Here is a 21269-nt window from a genome sequence, read left to right as displayed (position 1 = left end):
TCTGCCGAAAAAGGCGGTCGCCGAAGACAAGGCCCCGGCACCGCCGAAAAAGGCTGCCGCCGAAGACATGGCCCCCTTCACAACCGCAGGCTGAACCTACGCGCCTCCCCTCTGCAGAGGACGTCACCGACCGCTTAGCAAGGATTGTTTCTGCCGATTCTCAGAAACGGCAGTCAAGGGATTCTTCGAGGCCTACTGAAAAGGCCAGGGATCCGTCGAGATCCAAGGATAGCCTAAGGGGAGTACCGAAACCCTCTCATAAGCTGAAAGAGAGGCACAGGGATGTCCCACCTCTGTCGGTCCGCCAGGAGGAGTTCTCTGAGGGCGAAGAAGGGATGTCTTCGCCGTTGAGACAAAAATCTCGATGTTTCACGACAGAAGAGCGTTTTCAAGACCCTTTTCCACCTCCAGACCATTCTAGGTCTTCTGTTTCTAGTGAGAAGTTTGAAAATTGCATGGAAAGGCTGTACAGGTTTGTTTCCCGTTCAGAACATCCCACACCAAGAAGACCACGGGATGAGAGCCCTTCCGACCCTGTAGCAAAATTCCCAAGGCTCTTTGACTCCTCTCTGGAAGAGGATATATACAACTATGACCTAACTGAGGAAGACATTCCTGCAGACACTCAGGATGATCAATTCACCAACCCTGAGAACATGCAGGATCCCATAGAGGGATAGGAGGAGAACCCGGATATGGGTGACCCTCAACCATGGCAGTCTCCAGATCCACAAGATCCTGATTCCTGTCTTTGGATTCCCCACAGGCACACCGCCACTAGACAACCCTCGCCAGTGTATGATCAATTGATGTTTGTCAGGTTGCGTAAAGCAGCTGAACACTTTAAGATTGCCACAGATGAAGCTATCCCTGAAGCTGACTTTGTGGAGGACATCCTCAAGGAGAAGCTGCCGGCCAGCCAGGCTATCCTCTCCTCAATTCAATTAAGAAACTTCTGGCTCCCTCCTTATCAACACCTGCCCTCACAAGAGGCGTTAACCCAAGAATAAAATCATCCTTCTCCCTCAGACCCTCTGTATATCAGAGGTCACTCCACCCCAGACTCTGGTGGCGACTAATACATGAAAGCGGGTAGGGGTCCCTTTTGTCAACAGGCGAGGCACCCCTGATAAGGAAGGTAAAAGACTTTAGGCCCTTGGGAAGAGGGTCACAGTCGCAGCAGCGTTTTCAACACGTATTGCCAACAACACAACCTTGTTGGCCAGCTATGCCGATGCTCAGTGGGCCTTACTACAAGAAGGCATACGGGAGGTTCCCGAACCACTACATACTCGTCTCCTAACCACGGTCACTGAGGGCAGACAAGTGAACCAAAGCATGCTTAAGAAAACATTGGATTCTGCCGAGACGGCTGGTCGATACCTGGCTCAGGGCACACTCATGCGTGGCTACGGAACTCTGAATTGAAGCCAGAGACGGTGGCGTCATTTATAAATAAACCCATGGAAGAATCCAACCTGTTTGGGAAAGCGGTCGACGAGGCCTTCGAGACCGCAAAAGAGGAGCATGACACCCTAAAAACACTAGACCAAATTACACAGAGACCCTCTACAAGACGAGGATCTGGGTCCAGATGGCTTTTTCGCCACCAACGCTTCCCTCAACAACAACTACGCCTTTTTGGAATTCTCCACAGTGAACCAGTGGATACACCACCCCGTATACCCAAAGGGGTCAGTGTCGTGGGAAAGGAAGGGGCCGGAACTCTACCCCTAGAGGCTCCGCGGGCTCAGGTTCAAAATGACCCAAAGATTCAGGTCCCCTCCCATGCCTCCCCGGTCGGGGGCTGGCTAACATTGTTCCTTCAGGCATCAGAGAGGATAACTACAGACCAGTGGGTGCTAAAGACCGTGGCCCACAGGTACTGTATAGAGTTCAACCGGTCCCCAACATTCAGGCCTCCACGAGCAAGACGACTGACACCAGACCATCTTTGTATCCTTCTTCAGGAAGTCGAGACACTACAAGAAAAAGGAGCCATAGAAGTCGTACCTCTCTCACAGGTAAAAGAAGGTATTTATTCAGTGTACTGCCCTGTACCCAAAAAGGATCTAAGCATGCGCCCTGTTTTAGATCTGCGCCCAGCGAACACATTTGTAAAGCCACAAAAGTTCTGCATGGTCACTCTGCAGGAATTAATTCCCCTGCTATCACAGGGGGATTACATGGCAACACTGGACATGAAAGATGCATACTTTCATATTTCAATGTTGCCAGCGCACAGAAAATATCTCAGATTTATGATACAAGACCAGCATTATCGGTTCAAGGTACTACCCTTCAGCATTGCATCTGCACCAAGGGTATTTACAAAGGTACTAGCGGTGGCAGCAGCACATCCACACAGGCATTCCATCCCGGTCTATCCTTACCTTGACGACTAGCTCATAACAGGGGACTCTTACGAAACATGTCTGTCAAATACCCAAAAGACGATAGATCTTTTATTCAGTCTGGGATTCTCTATCAACGAGAAAAAATCCAGCCTAGACCCCAGTCAGGTCAAACAGTTTCTAGGGGCTCTAATTCGAACAAAGGACGGCCTCGTCTTCCCCTCCAACGAGAGGGTTCAAAACATGTTATTTCAAATCCTTCAGTATGTAGCCAGTCGAGAGATGACAGTACGCAAGGCTATGCGACTGCTAGGAATGATGGCTTCATGTATCTACTTGGACCTAAACGTGGTGTTGACTAGGCTTGTGGGGGCTCCTTTTGAGCCCATGCACAAAGCAAGGCTTAAAGATCTTACCTATAAGACTACTTTTTTAATAGCTATTACCTCCATTAGGAGAGTAAGTGAACTACAAGCACTCTCAGTCCTAGATCCCTTTGTAACAGTTCCCAAAGATAAGGTGGTTCTACGCACTCACCCTAGGTTCGTTCCTAAATTCATTTCTAAGTTCCATGTGAACCAATCTATAGAACTACCAACGTTCTTTCAAAATCCTTCAAGCATGGGTGAAAGAACCCTGCACACACTGGATGTACGCAGAGCTGCCATGTTCTACATTGATAAAACTCGACCACTAAGAAAGACTAATCCGTTTCAGTGGCGGCAGGAAGAGGAGACGCAGTCTCCAAATCCACTATCTTTAGGTGGATTGTCAAATGCATCACACTCTGCTACAGTCTTGCTAAGAGAGAGCTGCCCTTCAAGCCTAGAGCATATTCTACTCGAGGCACTGGGGCATCCACAGCATTCATTGCAAATGTTCCTCTTGAGTCCATTTGCAAATCGGCAACCTGGAGTTCTGTACACACCTTTACAAAACACTATTGCCTAGACACTCATTCTAAGTCTGATTCTCAGGTGGGACAGGCAGTACTAAGACATCTTTTCACTACTGTTCCTTCTCACAACCCACCTCCAACTCTGGGTACTGCTCGCTAGTCTACGCACAGCATGTGATTCTAAGCAGATTAACAAACATCAGAAGATATGCATTACTTACCGTAAAAGCATTTCAGATGGTTGTATCTACTTATATTCACATGCACCCACCCTTCCTCCGCGCTGGGATGGAAAGAACATAGACGTTTTACCATTTTCGCTCTTTTCTGTACTCACTCATGATAGTCATAAGGTTCCATCACGGCAGAAAAAATACAATCGGAGGGACCTCGATGCGTGATGGATCTCGGGTACACTACACGTCACGTAGGGATAGTGTTACAGGCACGCCCCTGTCGACGTCCCCTTTCGATTCTCGAAATGTCGGACCATATGCACAGCATGTGAATCTAAGCAGATATAACCATCAGAAATGCTTTTACGATAAGTAATGCATATCATATTGCTGTGGTGCAGTCAGTTGCTAATTTAATATCGGAAGATTATGACCTGTGCCTAGAGGAGGGAAACTAGCGCAGAGTCTCATCAGAACAGGAAGCCAAAGGCACAGCCTGACAAAGAAAATCAAATCATCTATAAAGGTCTGACTGAACGTTTTGGCATAGTGGTGGTGAGAAAAGTGAAAATCTCTGTTGTCTGTATGTATTCCAGTGCATTCCTGAAAATGGGTGGGCCTGCCCCTCATGGCTAAATCGCAAAATTTGATGTTTTAGAGTTTACTTGCCAACAAAACACCTTCTGTACAAAGGAAAGCAAAAGCATAACGTTTCCAGTTCACAATTTATTTTGTGATCCCTCTTTATGCCGGCCTCCCATATTACCTCCTTGCACACGTAACTTTCTATCTCAAAGCTAACTTCTTGGGACTGGTGATTTTTCACATATGTTTCTGTAGTGTGGTTCAATTGCACCACAAGGTTACACTAGAATGTGGGCAAAGATAAGCTTAGGTGGGCAAGTGGGCACAGTGATGACATGCAAAAGGATATAACCTGCAAACAAATCCCCTCTTTTAGCAAAGCTAAACATAAGTGCTACCTGCTTATCTCCTCCCTTCTTGCCTGTCTCGCCAAGATCCTGCCATTTGCTGGGTCTGGGACTAGCTGAGGGGTAGCCGAAAGGAGGGAAGGAAAGGTGGTGACCGGTAGAAAAAAGTTATCCCAATTTCCCGTTAAATGCAAAGAACACCCTCTCAAACATCAAACTTAAAATAGCATGGCTTTAAATAAAGGAGATACTAGACATAGAACACAGTGCACAAAATGAGCGCTGATGTACTTTTTTTTACTGTTCTCGGATTGCTTTAGCACTAGGCCAACTTGGTGAGGGATGTTGCACCAAATTAGCCAAAGGCGTATTTCAGATTTCTCATATAAAATGTAATATGAACCCAAACACAGGACTACAACTCTCAGTATGCACTTCAGTGATCTATTGGCAATATGTTGACTCCTGTTCAGGCACCCAACCTCGACGTTATATATCCCAAAAACCATGAAGGCAGCTGCAGTTAATCTATATGAAAGGAAACAACTGCGTGTGAATTTAAAAATGCAGAATTACTGTTCGTTATATGAATGCAGTATGGCTCAGAGCTGATAGTGTCCTTTGATGGCCTCATGAGGTCTGGTGTGAGGCAGGGCAGTGAATCCAGCCTTAATTGACAGCCTGGCCCGGTGGGGATGGGGGGGGGGCTTGCTGCTCAAAAGTAGCAAGTGTTACATTGATACTTGTCCAGGGATCCTGCAAAGCTGGAAGGCCTGGGAGGCAAGGTGGCCAAATGTCTCCCACAGGAGTAGCGCCAGAGGGTGGTGCTTTCCTCCCAATGCTCCCAGTGAGGCTCAGGAGGCGGGTTGATGACAAGTAGGAACACCGGTGCGGTCAGCCTACGAGTGGCTGTGCCTTATCTGAGTATTGAGGAGCGGAGAGCACTGTTCCTCCCAGCAGGCATTTCCTCCCCTGTGCTGCAGTGATGTGTGGAGCCAGTTGCGTACTGATTACTTGCAGGGATTAGGTATTTTGATTGCAGCCCCTTTAAATGTCCCTACACCGATGCAAATCGAAGTTAGAAGCTGCAGAGTGAGGTGAAGTTCCCTCCAACTACTCGTCAATAAAAAAAGTAAAACAACCATTACAGAAGTGTCCTGGCGGAGTTCATGGCACTCCTGAGGGGAACTTTGGGAGATACCACTGCTCCACAAATATGTGTATCTATAAATAGTCACATGAGGAAATTAACTTGGGCCTCAACAAATTGATTGCAATTTGTCTATGCCTATTTGTTTGCCCCAAAGGCCACTGTGATCTGGCTATAGTGAAGGACACTCACTAGTAATACTGATTAAGCAGTGTTGCACCACCCACATTAACTCAAACCACATGTGAATATGTTTATTTACTGTACCAGGGTTCTGAAACGTGCGACTTGCCAGATGTTTTGGACTACAAACCACATGATTTAACTCACCATTATTATGCTGCGTGGGGATAATTGGAGTTGTAGTTTAAAACATCTGGTGGACCAAAGGCCGTAGACAATGCGGTATGCAAAATAGAGGCTTACCCACTACATTGTCTGACATTAAAATAAGCGATTATAATAGCCGAAACTAAGCAGGGCATAGTAATTCTCCCATCTGCTGGCCGATGGTGCCTAAATAGTTTGTTTGGTCATTCAAGAGGATTGTGAATAGGAATTACAATTGATATTAATAAATTGAAAGATATTCGCAGTTAATAGAGGGCATTTCTTTACATCTCCGAATGCAATGAAGGGGCTGGGTTTTTTTCAAGTTTACATTTCCTGCATTTTAATGATGCATGATGATGCATGGGGGCTGATGGAAGGGGTAGGTAGAGAGTGATGTACCTTTAATGCTGATACCTCTTGAAACGCCAATAGATGCAAGCACACTTTACCTCCTAAAGTGAAATATGGTCTGGTTTGCAGGTGAGTCGGAACTTTGAGCTTGTCGGGAAAGTTAACTTGGATCAACTGGAACAACTGAAAGGAAAAACCGAAAATCCCACCAGTGATGAGGAGAAGGATGAAGAAGAGGAGGAAAAGGACGAGGAAGAAAATGAGGAAGAAAAGGATGAAGAAGAGGAAAATAAAGAAGAAACTGAGAAAGCTGACGAAAGTGGTAAGTATGTTAGCGAATTTGCAGAAACTACACTTGTCCCACCTTTTGTAAAACGCAAATAGTTTTTCAATAAATACACATTTTGCGAAAATCCTTTTATTTTTGAAAGAGCATGGAATGAATAGAGCAATACATCTAGGAGGGCTCCAGGTTCTCGCCCTGCAACACTTTATCTCACCCTTTTCCATGGTAGTTGTGGGCCAAAACATCCAACGGCCCCAGCTGACCCACCTCTGCTCACTGTTCCTGAGACAACCCATCTAGAAACACACCTGCACATGGTTCCTGGTCACTACTAGACCACCTTATAACTGTATTGTGCCTTAAGGTCTCTTACAGACTATTCAATTGTGTTGTGCTTTAAGGTCGTTTACAGACTATTTCAATTGTGTTGTGCCTTAAGGTCTCTTACAGACTATTTCAATTGTGTTGTGCCTCTTGGTCGCCTACAGACCATTTCCTGTCCCTGCCAACTAGCTCATAGGGAACCCACTCTGGCAGCCAGCACCACCATCATGCACATCAGCGTGTGCCTTCTATTGCACTACCTCCTTACCACACATCTGTCCCTACTCACTCAACCACCCAAGTCAACCACTCCTACCACTGAGGCTAATAACCTGGCCTGCCCTTACCCACTTGACCTAGCGTCACCCACCGTGACCTTGACACCCTCACCAAGTCCTTCAGTAACTACCATTGACGCTCACCACCCCTGCAACCAGATTAACCAATACCTCAATGACCCAGCCCTCTGGCTCAAACACTTAGCCACAAAACCTACCCCCAACCAACCCTGCCCTCTCACTCTCAGGAACACGAGACTAGGCACCAGATTCCGCATTCGTCCTTCCCGCACCAATAATACCAAGCAAGCCCCACGCACTCCACCCAGCCCACCTTCGCCCACCGCCACTTGCAAAACTAAGACCACAGGGGCTAAATTGCCTGTGTTCAAGGGTGCCCTCATCAATGCTAGATCTCTCACAGCACACGCTCTTGACATAGCCGACCTTATCACCACTGCCGACCTTGACTTCATTGCCATATCTGAAACCTGGCTACATGCCGCCTCTGGCCCTTCTCTATCCTTGGCCTTACCGCCTGACTATGGCATCACTCGCTGTGACCGCTCCTCTACCCATACTAGAGGTGGCGGCGTGGCATTCATCCACAAAAACTCCCTTGACCTAAGAGTGGTTTCCGAATCCAAACATGAATCAGCTGAACTGCTGACAATCAAATTACTACTGACACCTAACCAAACGGCCACCCTTCACCTTATCTACAGGCCTCCAGGGCCGGCACCCACCTTTGTCAGTGAAATTTCCACTCTTCTTCTTGACAAAACAAAAAACAACTCCCAAAAAATCATCTTAGGTGACTTCAACCTTGGTCGAGGTGACCCTAAGGATCCTGTAGCAACTGATCTGGAATATGCTCTTACCGACCTTGGCCTCACCTTGTACATACAAGAACCGACCCACATCAAAGGCAGGACCATCGATTGGTTAGCCGGTTCCAATTGCAACATCCAGGTCCTCAATAACTCCCCTTGCTTATGGTCTGACCATCACATCATAACATTTAACATTGAAGCTACCCCGCGAGCCCTAACACCCATAGCCCCAGCCCTCCCCACCCGTAATAAAAAAAACATAACAAGAGAACAACTCCTCCCACTGCTACTCCCCTCTCTTAATGCGGCGACCAACGCCTGTTCTGATCCCACCTCCCTAGCAGACATCTACAACCAAACGATGCTCACGGCCATTGACACCATAGCACCAATTAAAACCAGGAAGGCTAAACCACGAGCACATCTGAACTCATGGTTCACTCCACAGCTAAGAATCCTCCGCAAAGCCAAACGCTGCGCGGAAAACCGTTGGAAAAGCCACCCTTCTGATGAGCATAAAGACGGCTTCCTTCTCGCCTCCCTCACTTATAAAGACGCCATCATCACTGCTAAAAAAGAATCGTTTAATAATCGTATCATGCAAGCCGACTCTAATTCCAAGGAACTCTTTAGAGTCCTAAAAGAGCTCGAAACCCCAGTCTCCCCGCCAGACACTTGCACGAAAGACAGCAAATGGTGTGCTAACATTCAAGCAGCCCTTCTAAACAAAATCTCTACGCTCCAATCTAAAATAAATAAAAAACAGGACTGCCTGAGGCGGGACAACCGCTCATTCTCCCCCACTAGGCCCACCTTCTCCAACTCTGCCAACATCAAACCTTTCACCTTCGCACTGCTTACTGTCACCGAAGTAGAAAACATCATCCTCAGGATGAAACCTTCCAACTGCCAAGGTGACCCGTGCCCAGCTCCCATCATTAAGGACTCCGCCCATGACCTAGCCCCATTCATTACAACATTCATTAACTCATCCTTTGAAACAGGTATTGTCCCGGACAACCTTAAAGATGCCTGGGTGATCCCGCTACTAAAAAAAAGTCCCTTGACCCAAGCATACCCACGAACTTCCGACCCATCACTACAGTACCATTTCTGCTGAAGATACTGGACCGGGCAGCTTATCTGCAGATCCAAAACTACCTTGAATCTAACAATCTGCTAGGTCTACGACAATCCGGATTCCGGCCCAGACATGGGACCGAAACGGCTTTACTAGACCTAAAAACCCAGATCGAAGTCCTGAAGGACAAGGGCAAATTAGCAATGCTATTACTCCTCGACCTCTCCGCCGCATTTGATTTGGTTAACCACCTGATCCTTTGCAGGCACCTCCACTCTGCTGCCAACTTCTCTCCCTCCGCAGCGGCCTGGATCAAATCCTTCCTGAGTAACAGATCTATGAGGGTCTTTGCACCTTCCGCTGCCGCAGCTCCCTCCCCTATTCATTGCGGTGTTCCTCAGGGTTCTTGCGTGTCACCTACTCTTTACAATATCTTCACGAAACCACTCTTTGATGTGCTTGATTATCTGGGTGTCTCCTACACCAACTATGCGGACGACACCCAGATACTCATTCCCATTTCTGGTGATTATCTTGCTGACACCAAGGCCCTCAATGACGTCTACTTGGTCATCCAAGCCTGGATGGCCCAGCACCAGCTATGTCTGAACGACGATAAGACGGAGCTACTTATCCTGGGTACTTCACAACGCCTTAGCAAACTTGAGCCATCCTATCAGTCATTCACCATAGACGGCAACTCCATACAAGTCTCGAAAGACACTAAAACACTAGGCTTTTACCTAGATTCCACCTTATCCTTGTCAAGACAAACTAATGCAGTCAGGTCCACCTCCGCCTACACGTGCAAACTCATTTCAGCCTGTAGACCTTTCCTCACCACCCACTATAGCGTCACACTAGCGAGAACACTTATCATGGCAAAAATAGATTACTGCAGTGCTCTATATTTAGGCACTAGCCAAGAAAATCTATCCAAACTCCAAACCACCCAGAACAATGCAATTCGAGCGGCCCTGAACATCCCTCGTAACCACCACATCTCAGAAGCCAGAACTAGCCTTAAGTGGTTACCCGTGAAGCAGAGAATTTCCCTAAAAACGCTGGCCCTCGCGCACAAATGCCTAGCCAACAAGGCTCCGATCTATCTCTGCAGTCGGCCTTCGCGCCACTCCACTGCCCGTCCACTAAGAACTGCCCAGACTAACTGCCTTACTATCCCCAGGTTTAAGCTCCAAAAAGCCGGAGGCACCAGCTTCCCTGTCCTAGCATCCAAACTTTGGAATACTCTCCCCGCTGCCATCAGAGCTGAAGACTCCTTCAACACCTTCAAGAATAAAACCAAATCCTGGCTCTTTGACCAGCAATAGTTGTTTCAGACATTTGTCCTACTTACCCAGCCCGCCTGTTCCCTTACATGATTTCCGGGCTGCTACCCTCCCAACTACCTCAGGGATACCTCCTCTGCTGAGCCTAGGGTTACTGTACCCTGTGTAATATTTGTAATTATTAAGTTTGTTTTTTGCTGTTTTGACACACTTCTATTGTAATTTATATCCCTGTATGTTCTGTTCTTGCAACCTTGTACAAATTGCGCCCTGATGTCCTCGGGCCTGTTGGTTTGCGCGTTATAAATAAACAAATACAAATACAAATACTTCCAAACTCCAGGCTACAAAACAGCAGCAACGCAATCTTACATTTCCCCACTAACCAAACCCCCTTTCAGATCCTCCTGAACGCCTGATATTATGCAAATGGCAGCGTGCGCTGTATAAACCCAGTACCATAACACAATGGGCCTCATTACGACCCTGGCGGAGTGGGTTTACGCCAGCGTTATTCGCGGCGGACCCGTCCGCCCTACTACGAGTTCCCGTAGCGCCATGGAGCGTTTTGCGCCTGGTTTTTCCGGGCGGAGAAATCCATGGCGCTACGGGACCTTGTTGTTAATTACGCCACCGTATTTTACGGTGGCGTAATTAACGCCTTCCCCACTCCCATTATACCCTATGGGGCAAAAATGGGAATGGGGAAGGGTAAAATGGGGAATGGGGATTTACCGCCCCGCCAACGTCGGAATGGGGCGGTAAATCCGCCAACCCCCATGGCGCTATCGGCAGCTTTCCGCCGTGCTCCATGGTGCATTTTGCACCACGATTTCCGCCAGGGTCGTAATGAGGGCCAATGTAACTAAGTTGGGTCTCGGGCTACCTTCTGGCATAGCTCACAATGTGCACATTGGCAGACCAGTGCCTCATCCATATAACCATTGCAAATGCCCACCTTGGAACAAGCTCACACAATTTCCATATTCCAGCCTCATCATGCCTTTGATTGCCAATACAAAAAAACAGTTTCTAGTAATATGGTACAAGAGTTTGTAGGAATACTGAGAAATATGTCTAGCAACATAGTGTTGCATCTAATAATTCCAGAATGTATGTAAAATTTCCGCAAAAGGGTAGAGTCGTTGAAATAAAATGAAGCCCTCCCTGCTAGGTGAGGGTTCCATGCCCATCATCAAACATACACATTGATATGTTGTACTTTCTGCAAGGGCAATGTTTTTTTTTTTATCTTAGCAACACTTCCATTATACATGTTGGCTCAATGTTCGAATGAACACTGCAAACTGTTTATTTTAATCGGCCGTTTATTGACAGGGGTGCTTGCGCCTCCACCATGGCAGAGGTAAATCATTTATTCAACTTAAGTCGGTATCTTCTATGCTAACTACACCTTTTCATTTGGGGTAACACTTTCAAGTTGCTAGCTACTTGCCAGATTTAAAAAGTCACTTGCCACCTTAATTCTACACAAACACACAGCTTATCATTTCATACTCATGAGTCAATTATCACTAACGAGTGGCTAGTGAAGAGTGCAAATTTAGAGCCCTATTTTCCTTTCTCTGATGCTGTGAAACCCACATGCTATTTAGCTGGTGCTATTCGACAGCATCTCTGTCTTTTCCTTACTTTAGAACACATTGCATACCACTCACTTGGGGGAGAGGTGGGCAAAGATCTGCTCCCACGTATACTGTTACCTCCCCAAGCCACACTGAGCAGGTATATAGTGACAATGACATCTCCACAAGCTCCTGAGAGAAACCTGGTGCAAAGGCTTTGGTACAGTAGGTGACAGGCCAATTAAACCTTTTGGTGTGGGAGAGGCTGACTGCCTGGGAGAAGACATGTAGACAGGGGAGTATGTAAATTCCGGCCCTGGCAGAGAACCTTAGTTACTGTTAGTGTGGTAGTTGAAGCATTTCTTTTGAAAACAAAATCAAGACATGCTGCAATATGCCTCCTCATGACAGTCTGGGGATCCAGACTGGTATTTCCTCCCCACACCACTTTACATTCTTTCCTCTGGAATATGAAAACATATTGCCTTCTCAAAATGGAATGGAGTACAGGCCCCTCTGGAATTGTGTGCAAGCCTCCAAGATAGTACCTGAGCCACCAACATTGGGATCCGAGCCTGTGTCTAGATTTTGGCTAGAGGGACTGACCGAGACAGTATTAGGGATGACTGAATTACTCCCCACTTAGTAGTTGAAGGAACTTGATCTCTCACCTTGCAACACACATAAGGCACATGTTTTCTAAAACATGGATGGTTACCTACACACTTCTTCTCTCCTATGCCTCACTCCATAATGTTAGCAACAATAACCTGACTCCATCCAACAACCCTTCCAACCCCCTTCTCCAGCATTGAATCTTTCATAAATTCACATGCTATGATAATTCCCCGTCGCCAGGCTGTGAATCCTCAGTTAACGTTTTACAATAGTAAATAAAGAAAACATAGGTGTCTATTTTGTATCCTATTTTGCCCTCCTTTTGGGTGCTTTTGGACCCCACCAGTGGGACGTCGAGTATGTAGCTCTTCCCCTTCATCCTCCCTTCAGATTCTAACCGCATATCCTGCTGGAAGGAGCCCTTGTGTTGTTTCTCCTCAGAGAAATGTCCACACTTCATTACTTCAAGTTTCAAGATTTATCTTCAGGACCATCTCAAATAAGTGGAAGGGGGAGGAGAGATGGAAGGCAAGAAATCCCTGTTTAAAGCCTGACCAACTGTGGCTAAAAAATGTTTTTGAAGGTGACCGACGTGAAGAATATATTTATTGGCTGCACCCACACCACTCAGCCGAAGAGTATGACATTTTTAAAGGTTTCAGTACTAAAACGCTCAAGGACAGAAAAAGATGCCTGGTGTGCTGGCTAAATGAAAGCCATCGCGCCCCATCAGAGGCAGAGTCCTTGAGGAGCCTAGCAGCCGCCAGATGCCCACGGAAGAGAGAACCTGGGCCAAAAGGGCAACGTTTTAAGAAAGCCCATCTTAAAGACCTAAACTAATAATTAAACTGATAGTTTATAAAAATGCAAGCGCCACCGTCAACGACTCCGCACTCAAAAATGGGTCACTCGTCAAAAAGGGGGTCTGTCGACAGGAGGACGGTCAGCGGCAGAGCGGTGGACAATGACCAAATGCCCAGCAAAGAAGCTTCTTCCATCGACGAAGCACTCATCGATGGAAAAGCACATGCCGACGAGCAAGCCCGCGACTACGAGGAATCCTTCATCAACGGAACACCGCTCGACGACAGACGAGCACTTGTCGACGGAGAGGAGCACGCTGGAGACAGCAAAAGGATTGTCAACGACAGGTAAGGACACGTGCTGGTCAACATACAGGTAAGAACCTTCACAGAAGTATGCGGGGTAAGTTCACCGACGCATGTAGTATCAGGACAACAAGAAGAATCGGGCGTACCAGCTCTTGATACAGAGCCAGCCCACCATGTGCCACATCACCAACCAGTGGAGCAACGAAAAATCCAACTCCAGCCAATCACTGTGCCAGTCTCCCCAATTACGTACTTGCAGGTCATGTCTGAGGACATCCTGCAGTACGAAGTGGATTCTGAGTTTGAGGCACGGCATGCAGCGTCGCCGGTTTTCTCTGATTCCAATGACTCCAGAATAATGGAAGAGCCTTCCCGACACACACCTCCACCGTTGAGGTTGCCACGCCTCCCAAAATGGCCACGACATAGACCCAGGGAGCTTGGGGCTATCCCTCTGGCACGGCCACAGGAGCCGATGTTCAACCTGCAGGCACTTCTCTCACTGCAAGTTTTGTCCACACAACAGAACCTGCTCACTCAACTGGACACCAGGCTACTGGCTAGACCGCAGGTGCCTACGATTCCATGTGGGCACCCAGAGACATGACTGGTAGCATCCGCCAAGCCCCAGCCAGAAGCACAAAGACCAAGGTCACCACCTCGCAAAGCGGCTAAAAAGCGGAAGTATAGTGAAAGGTCAAACTCCCAGCACCATTGCAGCCAGAGCCCGCAAACCTCATCCAAGGGCAAAAACTCTTACACAACGGAAATACACCAGATGGTAAACGTGGAGTGGGAACTCACTGATACTGGCACAGACCAAAATCCACAGGATACAGTATCCTCCACTACCACTGGATGGCCTCCCTGAGATGACCAATGGAATACAGACGATGACCAGTTGGATGACCCAGCTGCAGAGGCCCTGAAGCCATTGCCGCCCAATGAAATTGTGGCGTTCCACACACTGATCGTAAAGCATGTCAAGAGTTTGGCCTCATCCCCTCTGAAGAGAAAAAATAATGTTTTCTCTTTGATCATATGCACAATGGAAGACAATTGGTCGTAACGATCCTGATCCTCAACCATGTGCGGGAAGAAGGGCTCTGTACCATGAGGCACCCCTTCACAGAACCAGCCTTCAAAGGCATACTAGAGAAAAAGTTAAAAGCACCAGACACCATTCCTACGTGTCTCACATCACAACCTTCGCCGGAATCTGTGGTCTCAGCGGCAGCAAGCAGAAACGCGCACGCCAAGTGTACTGTGCAACCGGAAACCGAGATCCAGGGGAAAAGGTGCTCACGGTAAGAGCCACTACAGTAAAGGCTGCCAATGCGCTGTCAATTACGTCCAGATATGACTCTGGCACAGGTTGGCACTGGCACCCCTTCTAGAGCACTTACCTGAGGAAAAGCATGCCCAAGCTATTGCCATCCTAAAAGAAGAGGCCGCAAACCATAATAACAATGTTGCAGTGGATTTGGCCGAAACAGGCTTCATGCAGATTAACAATGGGGTAATACTGCGAAGGCAAGAATGGCTGGACTGCACCATTTTAGACCTGATCAACAAAAAGTCTTAGACATGCCGTTCGAAGGTGACAGTCTGTTTGGGGCCAAAATCGATGAGGCGCTAAATGCGATAAAAACTGACATTGACACCGTCCAGTCTCTCACCACTCTTCAAACCAAACATACTTTCTGTACGTTTCGGGGAGCAGCAGGAAGGTCAACCTCCTCCAGGAACGTTGGAGGCGCCAGGCAATGTTGGAAAACCTTGCACTATCCGCAAGGATACAATAAACAATCCCAGGGCTACCAGCGCCTATGGGAATGCAGACCACAGCAACAGCGGAGAGGATCCTCCGACTCTCAGAGGGGCAGAGCAAAACCTCAGGCTGGACTGCACAACCAGAACAGCACAAGTGGGGTTCTGGGGGAGGGGGGATTGGGAGGGAGTTTCACATCATTTACATCAATGGCACAAAATAACAACCAACAGATGGGTATTGCAAGTGGTCAACTATGTTAATGTTAAAGGTCATTTGTACCGCACACTATCACCACTGGAGTGGTCCCCTGGCGCTCTGGTGGATCTGGAAGGAAGGCGTGAGGGGGTTAGTAGGTTATAGCAGGAATATGTAGAGCGAGATTTGTAGTGTCCTGTTGACAGCTTTAGTTCGGTTTGCACCGTTCACTGAGCTTGTGTGCGGTTTACGGGTCGGTACAATTCCCATGTGCTGTTGGTGATGGCTATGTGCTGTTTGTTGTTGCAGTGTGGTGAAGTGCGTGCAGGTTGCTGTGCAAAGAGGTATTTGTGTTTGTTTGCGTTTGAGAAGTGTATGCAGAAATTGAGGTTTTGAGTTGGTTAGTGGGGCTTTTCATTCTTCATTGTTTTGGACGTTTGCCCATCATCTGTCTGTCCTGTTTGGCGAATGTTCGATAGTGGTTTAATCGTCTGGTGCTGCGCATGGTGGTGGCTTTCCTCTTTAATTGTCTGGCGATTTGTGAACATGAGGTTGTGGCACCCTCCCCCACACCAAGGCTGGGTGTCCAAGTTTAGGGTTTTGGGTGCCTCCCTGCGTTTCTTGTGCGGGTCCCCACCCACTGAGGACCGGGTGTCTGTAGCTGGGTTCCTGTCTCTAGGGTAATGATATGGGTGGGGATTACCCCACCCATATCATTACCCTAGAGACAGAGTGGTTCTTTCTTGGGCACTCTCCCTGGCTTGTTCCTTCCATGTAAGCTTGTTGAGGTGTGCTCTGTTTCCAACTGAGTCTTTGTTTCCTAATCGTTTCCTTCTGTCTCTGAGGTGAAGAGGCATGTTTTAAGTAGTTTTCTGAATTGTAGGTGATCCATTGTATTGCGTATGTCTATTGGGAGGTAGTTCCAAGTTTTTGCTGCCAGGTAGGAGAATGACGACCCCCCCAAGTTCTCTTTTGTTGTATGGTTTTGGTTCTAGGCGCACGTTGTTACTAGATCGGAGTGTTCTTGCCGGAAGGTAGATGATTATTATTATTTTTTCATTTTTAGGAATTCTGCTCCTTGGCTGTGGATTGCTCTGTGCGTTATGCACATTGATTTTAACCTTATTTGTTGTTTGAAGGGTAGCCAATGTAGCATTTATAGCGCTGAGGTGATGTGCTCCCTTCGTGGTAGTCTGAGCAGGAGTCTGGGCGCTGCGTTTTGGATACGTTGTAGTTTCTTTAGTAGGCATTCCGGCATCCCAAGGTACAGGCTGTTGGCATAGTCTATTCTGGACATGATGAGGGAGGTGATGGTAAGTGTTTTATGGGTGAAGGAGAGGAACGGTAGGATTCCTTGCTGTGTGCAAGAGGCAGAAACATTTCTTAATTGTTGTTTACTTTTGGTTCTAGTGTTAGTTTGTTTGCATCAAGACACCAAGATTGCTTACTGTTGTCGACAGTGTCAGTGCTGTTCTTAGTTCAGTGGGCCATGGGATGTAGTGGTTTTTTCCCTATTTTTGGGAAACCATTACAGTATGGCCACCTGCTAGAGTACAACAGTATGGCCACCTGCTAGAGTACAACAGGCAACCACCAAATATCTCGCCGTTAAAAACCTCCAGACTGCATCTAAAGGTGCTCCAACAAGAAATAAAGCAAATGTTAGCAGAACATGTGATGCAAAAGGTACCCAGACAGGCGAGGGGGCAATGGGGTTTACTTCCGAGATTTTGTAGTGCAAAAGCCAGACAAAAAGTGTCGCCCAATGCTGGATCTTCACAAGCTGAACAATTTTATCAAAAAGCAGTGCTTCAAAATGGTCTCTCTACAGCAAGTCATACAGGTGGTGCAGCTGCACAATTTCCTAGCATCTCTGGACCTAAAAAGTGTATTTCTACGTCCCAGTGCACCGGAAACATCGAAAGTATCTGTGATTTGCAGTAGCAGGTCAGCACTATCAATACAAAGTGCTCCCGTTCTGATTAAAATCAGCACTGCAAACGTTTACCCAAGTGCCTGGCATTAATCAGGGCAGTCCTTCGAAAGAGGGGCAATAGTGTCTATCCATATCTAGATGATTGGCTGGTGCGGGTACATAACATTGCAGTAGCTCACGCATCCATCGCACAAGCGCTTGCTGCAGCAGCTGGGATTTGAGATAAACTTTGACAAGTCCTCTCAGTGGCCATCCAAAAGCCTTGTTTTTCTGGGGGCTCACTCCGCATTGGCCAAAGCTCTGGTCTGCCCCTTCAAAGATAGAATAGGCACACTAAAGCTAATACCCCTTTTCATACCAGGAAAATAAATGGTTATCAGTCAGAGTGCATGGGGCTGCTAGAATTATGGCCTCCTGTATTCCTCTTATACCGCATTGCAGGCTAAACATGAGTCCTCTTCAGGAGTTCCTGAACAGGTGGTCCCAGGTCACAGGATGACAAACTAAAAATCACACCTAAACTCACACGCCAACTACAGTGGTGGGCAAACACAGACAACATCACCATAGGATTCCAGTTTCAAGACCTCATACCGCGCAACACTCTGGTAACGGACACCTCATTATCCGGCTGTGGAGCGCATGTAGGCCCTTGCCGCATAAAGGGTAGGGTAAATGGACAGCAGAAGAAGCCAGTCTACGAATAAATGTATTAGAACTCAGAGCGGTCGGCTAGGCTCTAAAATCCTTTCTACCAGTGCTATAAAATACTCCACGGTACTGGTTGTGACCGACAACAACGCAACCATGTTCTACCTCTGGAAGCAGTGGGGATGAGGTCTCCAACCCTTCCCCAGGAGGCACAAAAGATTTGGCACTGTGCCATTTCCAACAAGAGAACCCTACATGTTTTTCACCTGCCTGGGATAAACAACTAGGTGGCAGACCGTCTTAGCAGAGCAACCAGCTAATGCCACGAGTGGGAATTATGTGACAACCAGCTCAAACAAATATTTGCTCAGTGGGGGCACCCAAAAGTCAACCTATTCGCAACAAAGCAGAACACAAAATGCTCACACTTTGACAGCAGGCTGCAGCAGCAAGGGTCCATGGGGACCACATTCTCGTTTCTGTGGACGGGTCTCTTGCCACAATTTCCAATCATTCACAAAGTGATCAGGATGATTCAGGCATGCGCATGCACCGTGATACTAATAGCTCCGAACAGGCAGTGGCAAATATGGTACTCAGACCTGCTGCACATATCCAGAGGCAAATAGATCCTTCTCCACAATCGAGCCAACATAATCTCCCAAAATCACAGAAAGGTCCTGCATCACGAACCGCACTCAAGTTGACCGCGTGGCTTCCGACTTCGCAGAGTTTGGACACCTAAACTTATCACAGGAGTGCGCAAACATTCTAAAGTCGGCACAGGCTTCAGCTACAAATCGCTCCTGTCAGACAGTGGAAAGGATTCTGTACCTGGTGCGCAAGGCCACCAAATATTCAACCGCTCTCTGCAAGCCCAGAGGCTACATCCTGCCATATCTCTTAGCATTAGCCCAAGGAGGGCTCTCCAATGCATCAGTCAAAGTGCACCTGGCCGTCATCTCCAGATACACCAGAAAAAGGGGGAAGATGCCTCTATTCAGTGATTGACTTGTCAAGCACTTCCTCAGAGGATGGTTCAGAACCTTTCCGCCCAGTAAAAAGGTTTCCACCACAATGGAGTATCAACATTGTCCTTTCAGGACTCATGAAAGTACCCTTCGAGCCACTAGTAACAACGCACCTCAAATTTCTTTCATGGAAAGTGGCATTCCTCATAGCCATTACATCAGTGAGAAGGGTTTCCGAATTGCAAGCACTGCACAGAGCCATACCTGCGCTTTTACAAAGAGAAAGTGGTCCTTACAACCAACCCGCACTTTATACCAAAGGTGCCATCTGAATTCTACAAACGCGCATCAGTTACGCTACCCGTTTTCTTCCAAGGAGCAAAAACCCAGGTGGAGATTGCGCTGCACTCCTTAGACGTTAAAAGAGCGCAAAAATCTACACAGGACAAAGTCCTCAAGAGATTCCGCTCAACTTTATCTGGCTTACAACCCTCCAAACAAGGGAAAGGCGATCTCTAAGCAAGGAATTACAAGATGGATATCCTCCACCATCTCCGATCAAACCATTAACTGGACCCGCCGAGGCCCATTCAACAAGGGCCACGGCAGCAATGTGGTCGGGGGTGTCGTTCCGCATATGTTTACTAGGCATTACTGCCTCCAGGAGCTGCTGATGCAAGAATGGGAAAAGCAGTCCTGCAGCACCTGTTCAAATAAGATAGGCTTTTTTCCTGTTATATGCCTCCATCTAAGACCTTGCTGCTTTAAAATCTGTTCATAGCATGTTAATCTATCAACGATCCAGTGCTGGAGAAGGGGTAAGTTTCTTACCTGCAACTCCATTTCTCCAGCATTGGTATCTTTCATAGATTCACAGGTGCCCTACGGCCATGCCCTACAGTTGAAAAAGCTGTCTCAAATACTCTGAATCCAGAATGTACTGGGTAGAATCTGAAGGGAGGCTGCAGGGGAGAAGCTACATACTCGACGTCCCATTGGTGAGGACCAAAAGCACCCAAAAGGAGGCCAATTGGATACAAAATAGACACCTATTATTTTTCTTTATTTACTATTGTAAAAAGTTAACAGATGATTCCTAGCCTGGCGATGGGAAATGTTCATAGCATGTGAATCTATGAAAGAAACCAAAGCTGGAGAAATGGAGTTACAAGTAAGAAACGGACCCCTTTTCTTATAGGACCCCAGGTTTTAAGAGGCAATGCACATGTCAGAAGCTGTGCTTGCTATTTAAGAGCTAATGTTATATGATGCTCTGAAGAAAGCATTCTTTTCAGGGGTTTACCTTTTTATCATATTTGAGTATATCTGCTTGAACAACCCAATTTACCACAGCAGCCTTCCATGTGTTTACAAAGCACTTCTACTCCAATTTCTGTTGGCCCTAGTTAATGGCTAGCTATATGATATTGCAAATATTGGCATATTATGCCTGTTGCTCCAAGTTTGTGTAAAAAGAATGTATGTGACTGCTTCTCCAGCATGGGGTCTGGCATGGATTCACATGCTCATGAATATTCCCCGTCGTCAGGCTGGGAATCCTCGGTAAAGAAAAAACCAGTATCAGTTTCGTTTCTGATCTGTCTTTCGTAGTAATAACCAATCACTGGTCTCTGCGTCATACTGACCACAGCCAATGACTGCCCTCTACCTAAGCACCGCCTCTGGCAGCCATCTTCAGATTTTTACCGCACGTTCATGTGTTGGGATCCTCGTGCTATTGCTCTCGAGCGTTGGTGCTATTTTTTCGCGCTTTTTCACAAAAACTTCGATTCTTTCGGTCAAAAGAGCCTCAAGCTCCACCGATCCTACATCCGATCAACGGGGACCCGTGTCGGATTCATCTGTGCCCCTCAAGGGTGAAGATTTCGTCGAGCTACACTTCGGAGGACTCCAGAAGCTTCTCAGGCCCGGTCTCGGAGATGGCCCAGGAGAAGGGAAGCTCGACGCCCGGAAAGCTGTTCAGGGCCTGCCCTGGATGCCAGCTGCAGAACGTCTTCAAGGAGGACGAACACTCTTTCTGCCTTTACTGCCTTCATGGGGACAAGACGCACGTGGAGAAGGACTGTGCGTTTTGCGGCAACATGTCGGAACGGACCATGAAGGACCGCCATCAACGTCTC

General features: G+C 47.3%; 1 protein-coding gene across 4 annotated transcripts in view; it reads left to right on the top strand.

The window, feature by feature from the left end:
• ZNF462 (zinc finger protein 462) overlaps nt 1-21269 on the top strand; it is a 389210-nt gene that overhangs the window by 350064 nt on the left and 17877 nt on the right. For all 4 annotated transcript variants that reach the window (XM_069630823.1, XM_069630824.1, XM_069630821.1 and 1 more), the window contains one exon: nt 6324-6516. In XM_069630823.1, coding sequence (XP_069486924.1) covers nt 6324-6516 — 193 coding nt within the window. The remainder of the gene's footprint in view (nt 1-6323; nt 6517-21269) is intronic.

The sequence above is a fragment of the Ambystoma mexicanum genome, chromosome 6q (assembly GCF_040938575.1).
Source record: "Ambystoma mexicanum isolate Mex_15411 chromosome 6q, UKY_AmexF1_1, whole genome shotgun sequence".
Classification (NCBI taxonomy): domain Eukaryota; kingdom Metazoa; phylum Chordata; class Amphibia; order Caudata; family Ambystomatidae; genus Ambystoma; species Ambystoma mexicanum.
This window is presented reverse-complemented; position numbering and strand designations above follow the sequence as displayed.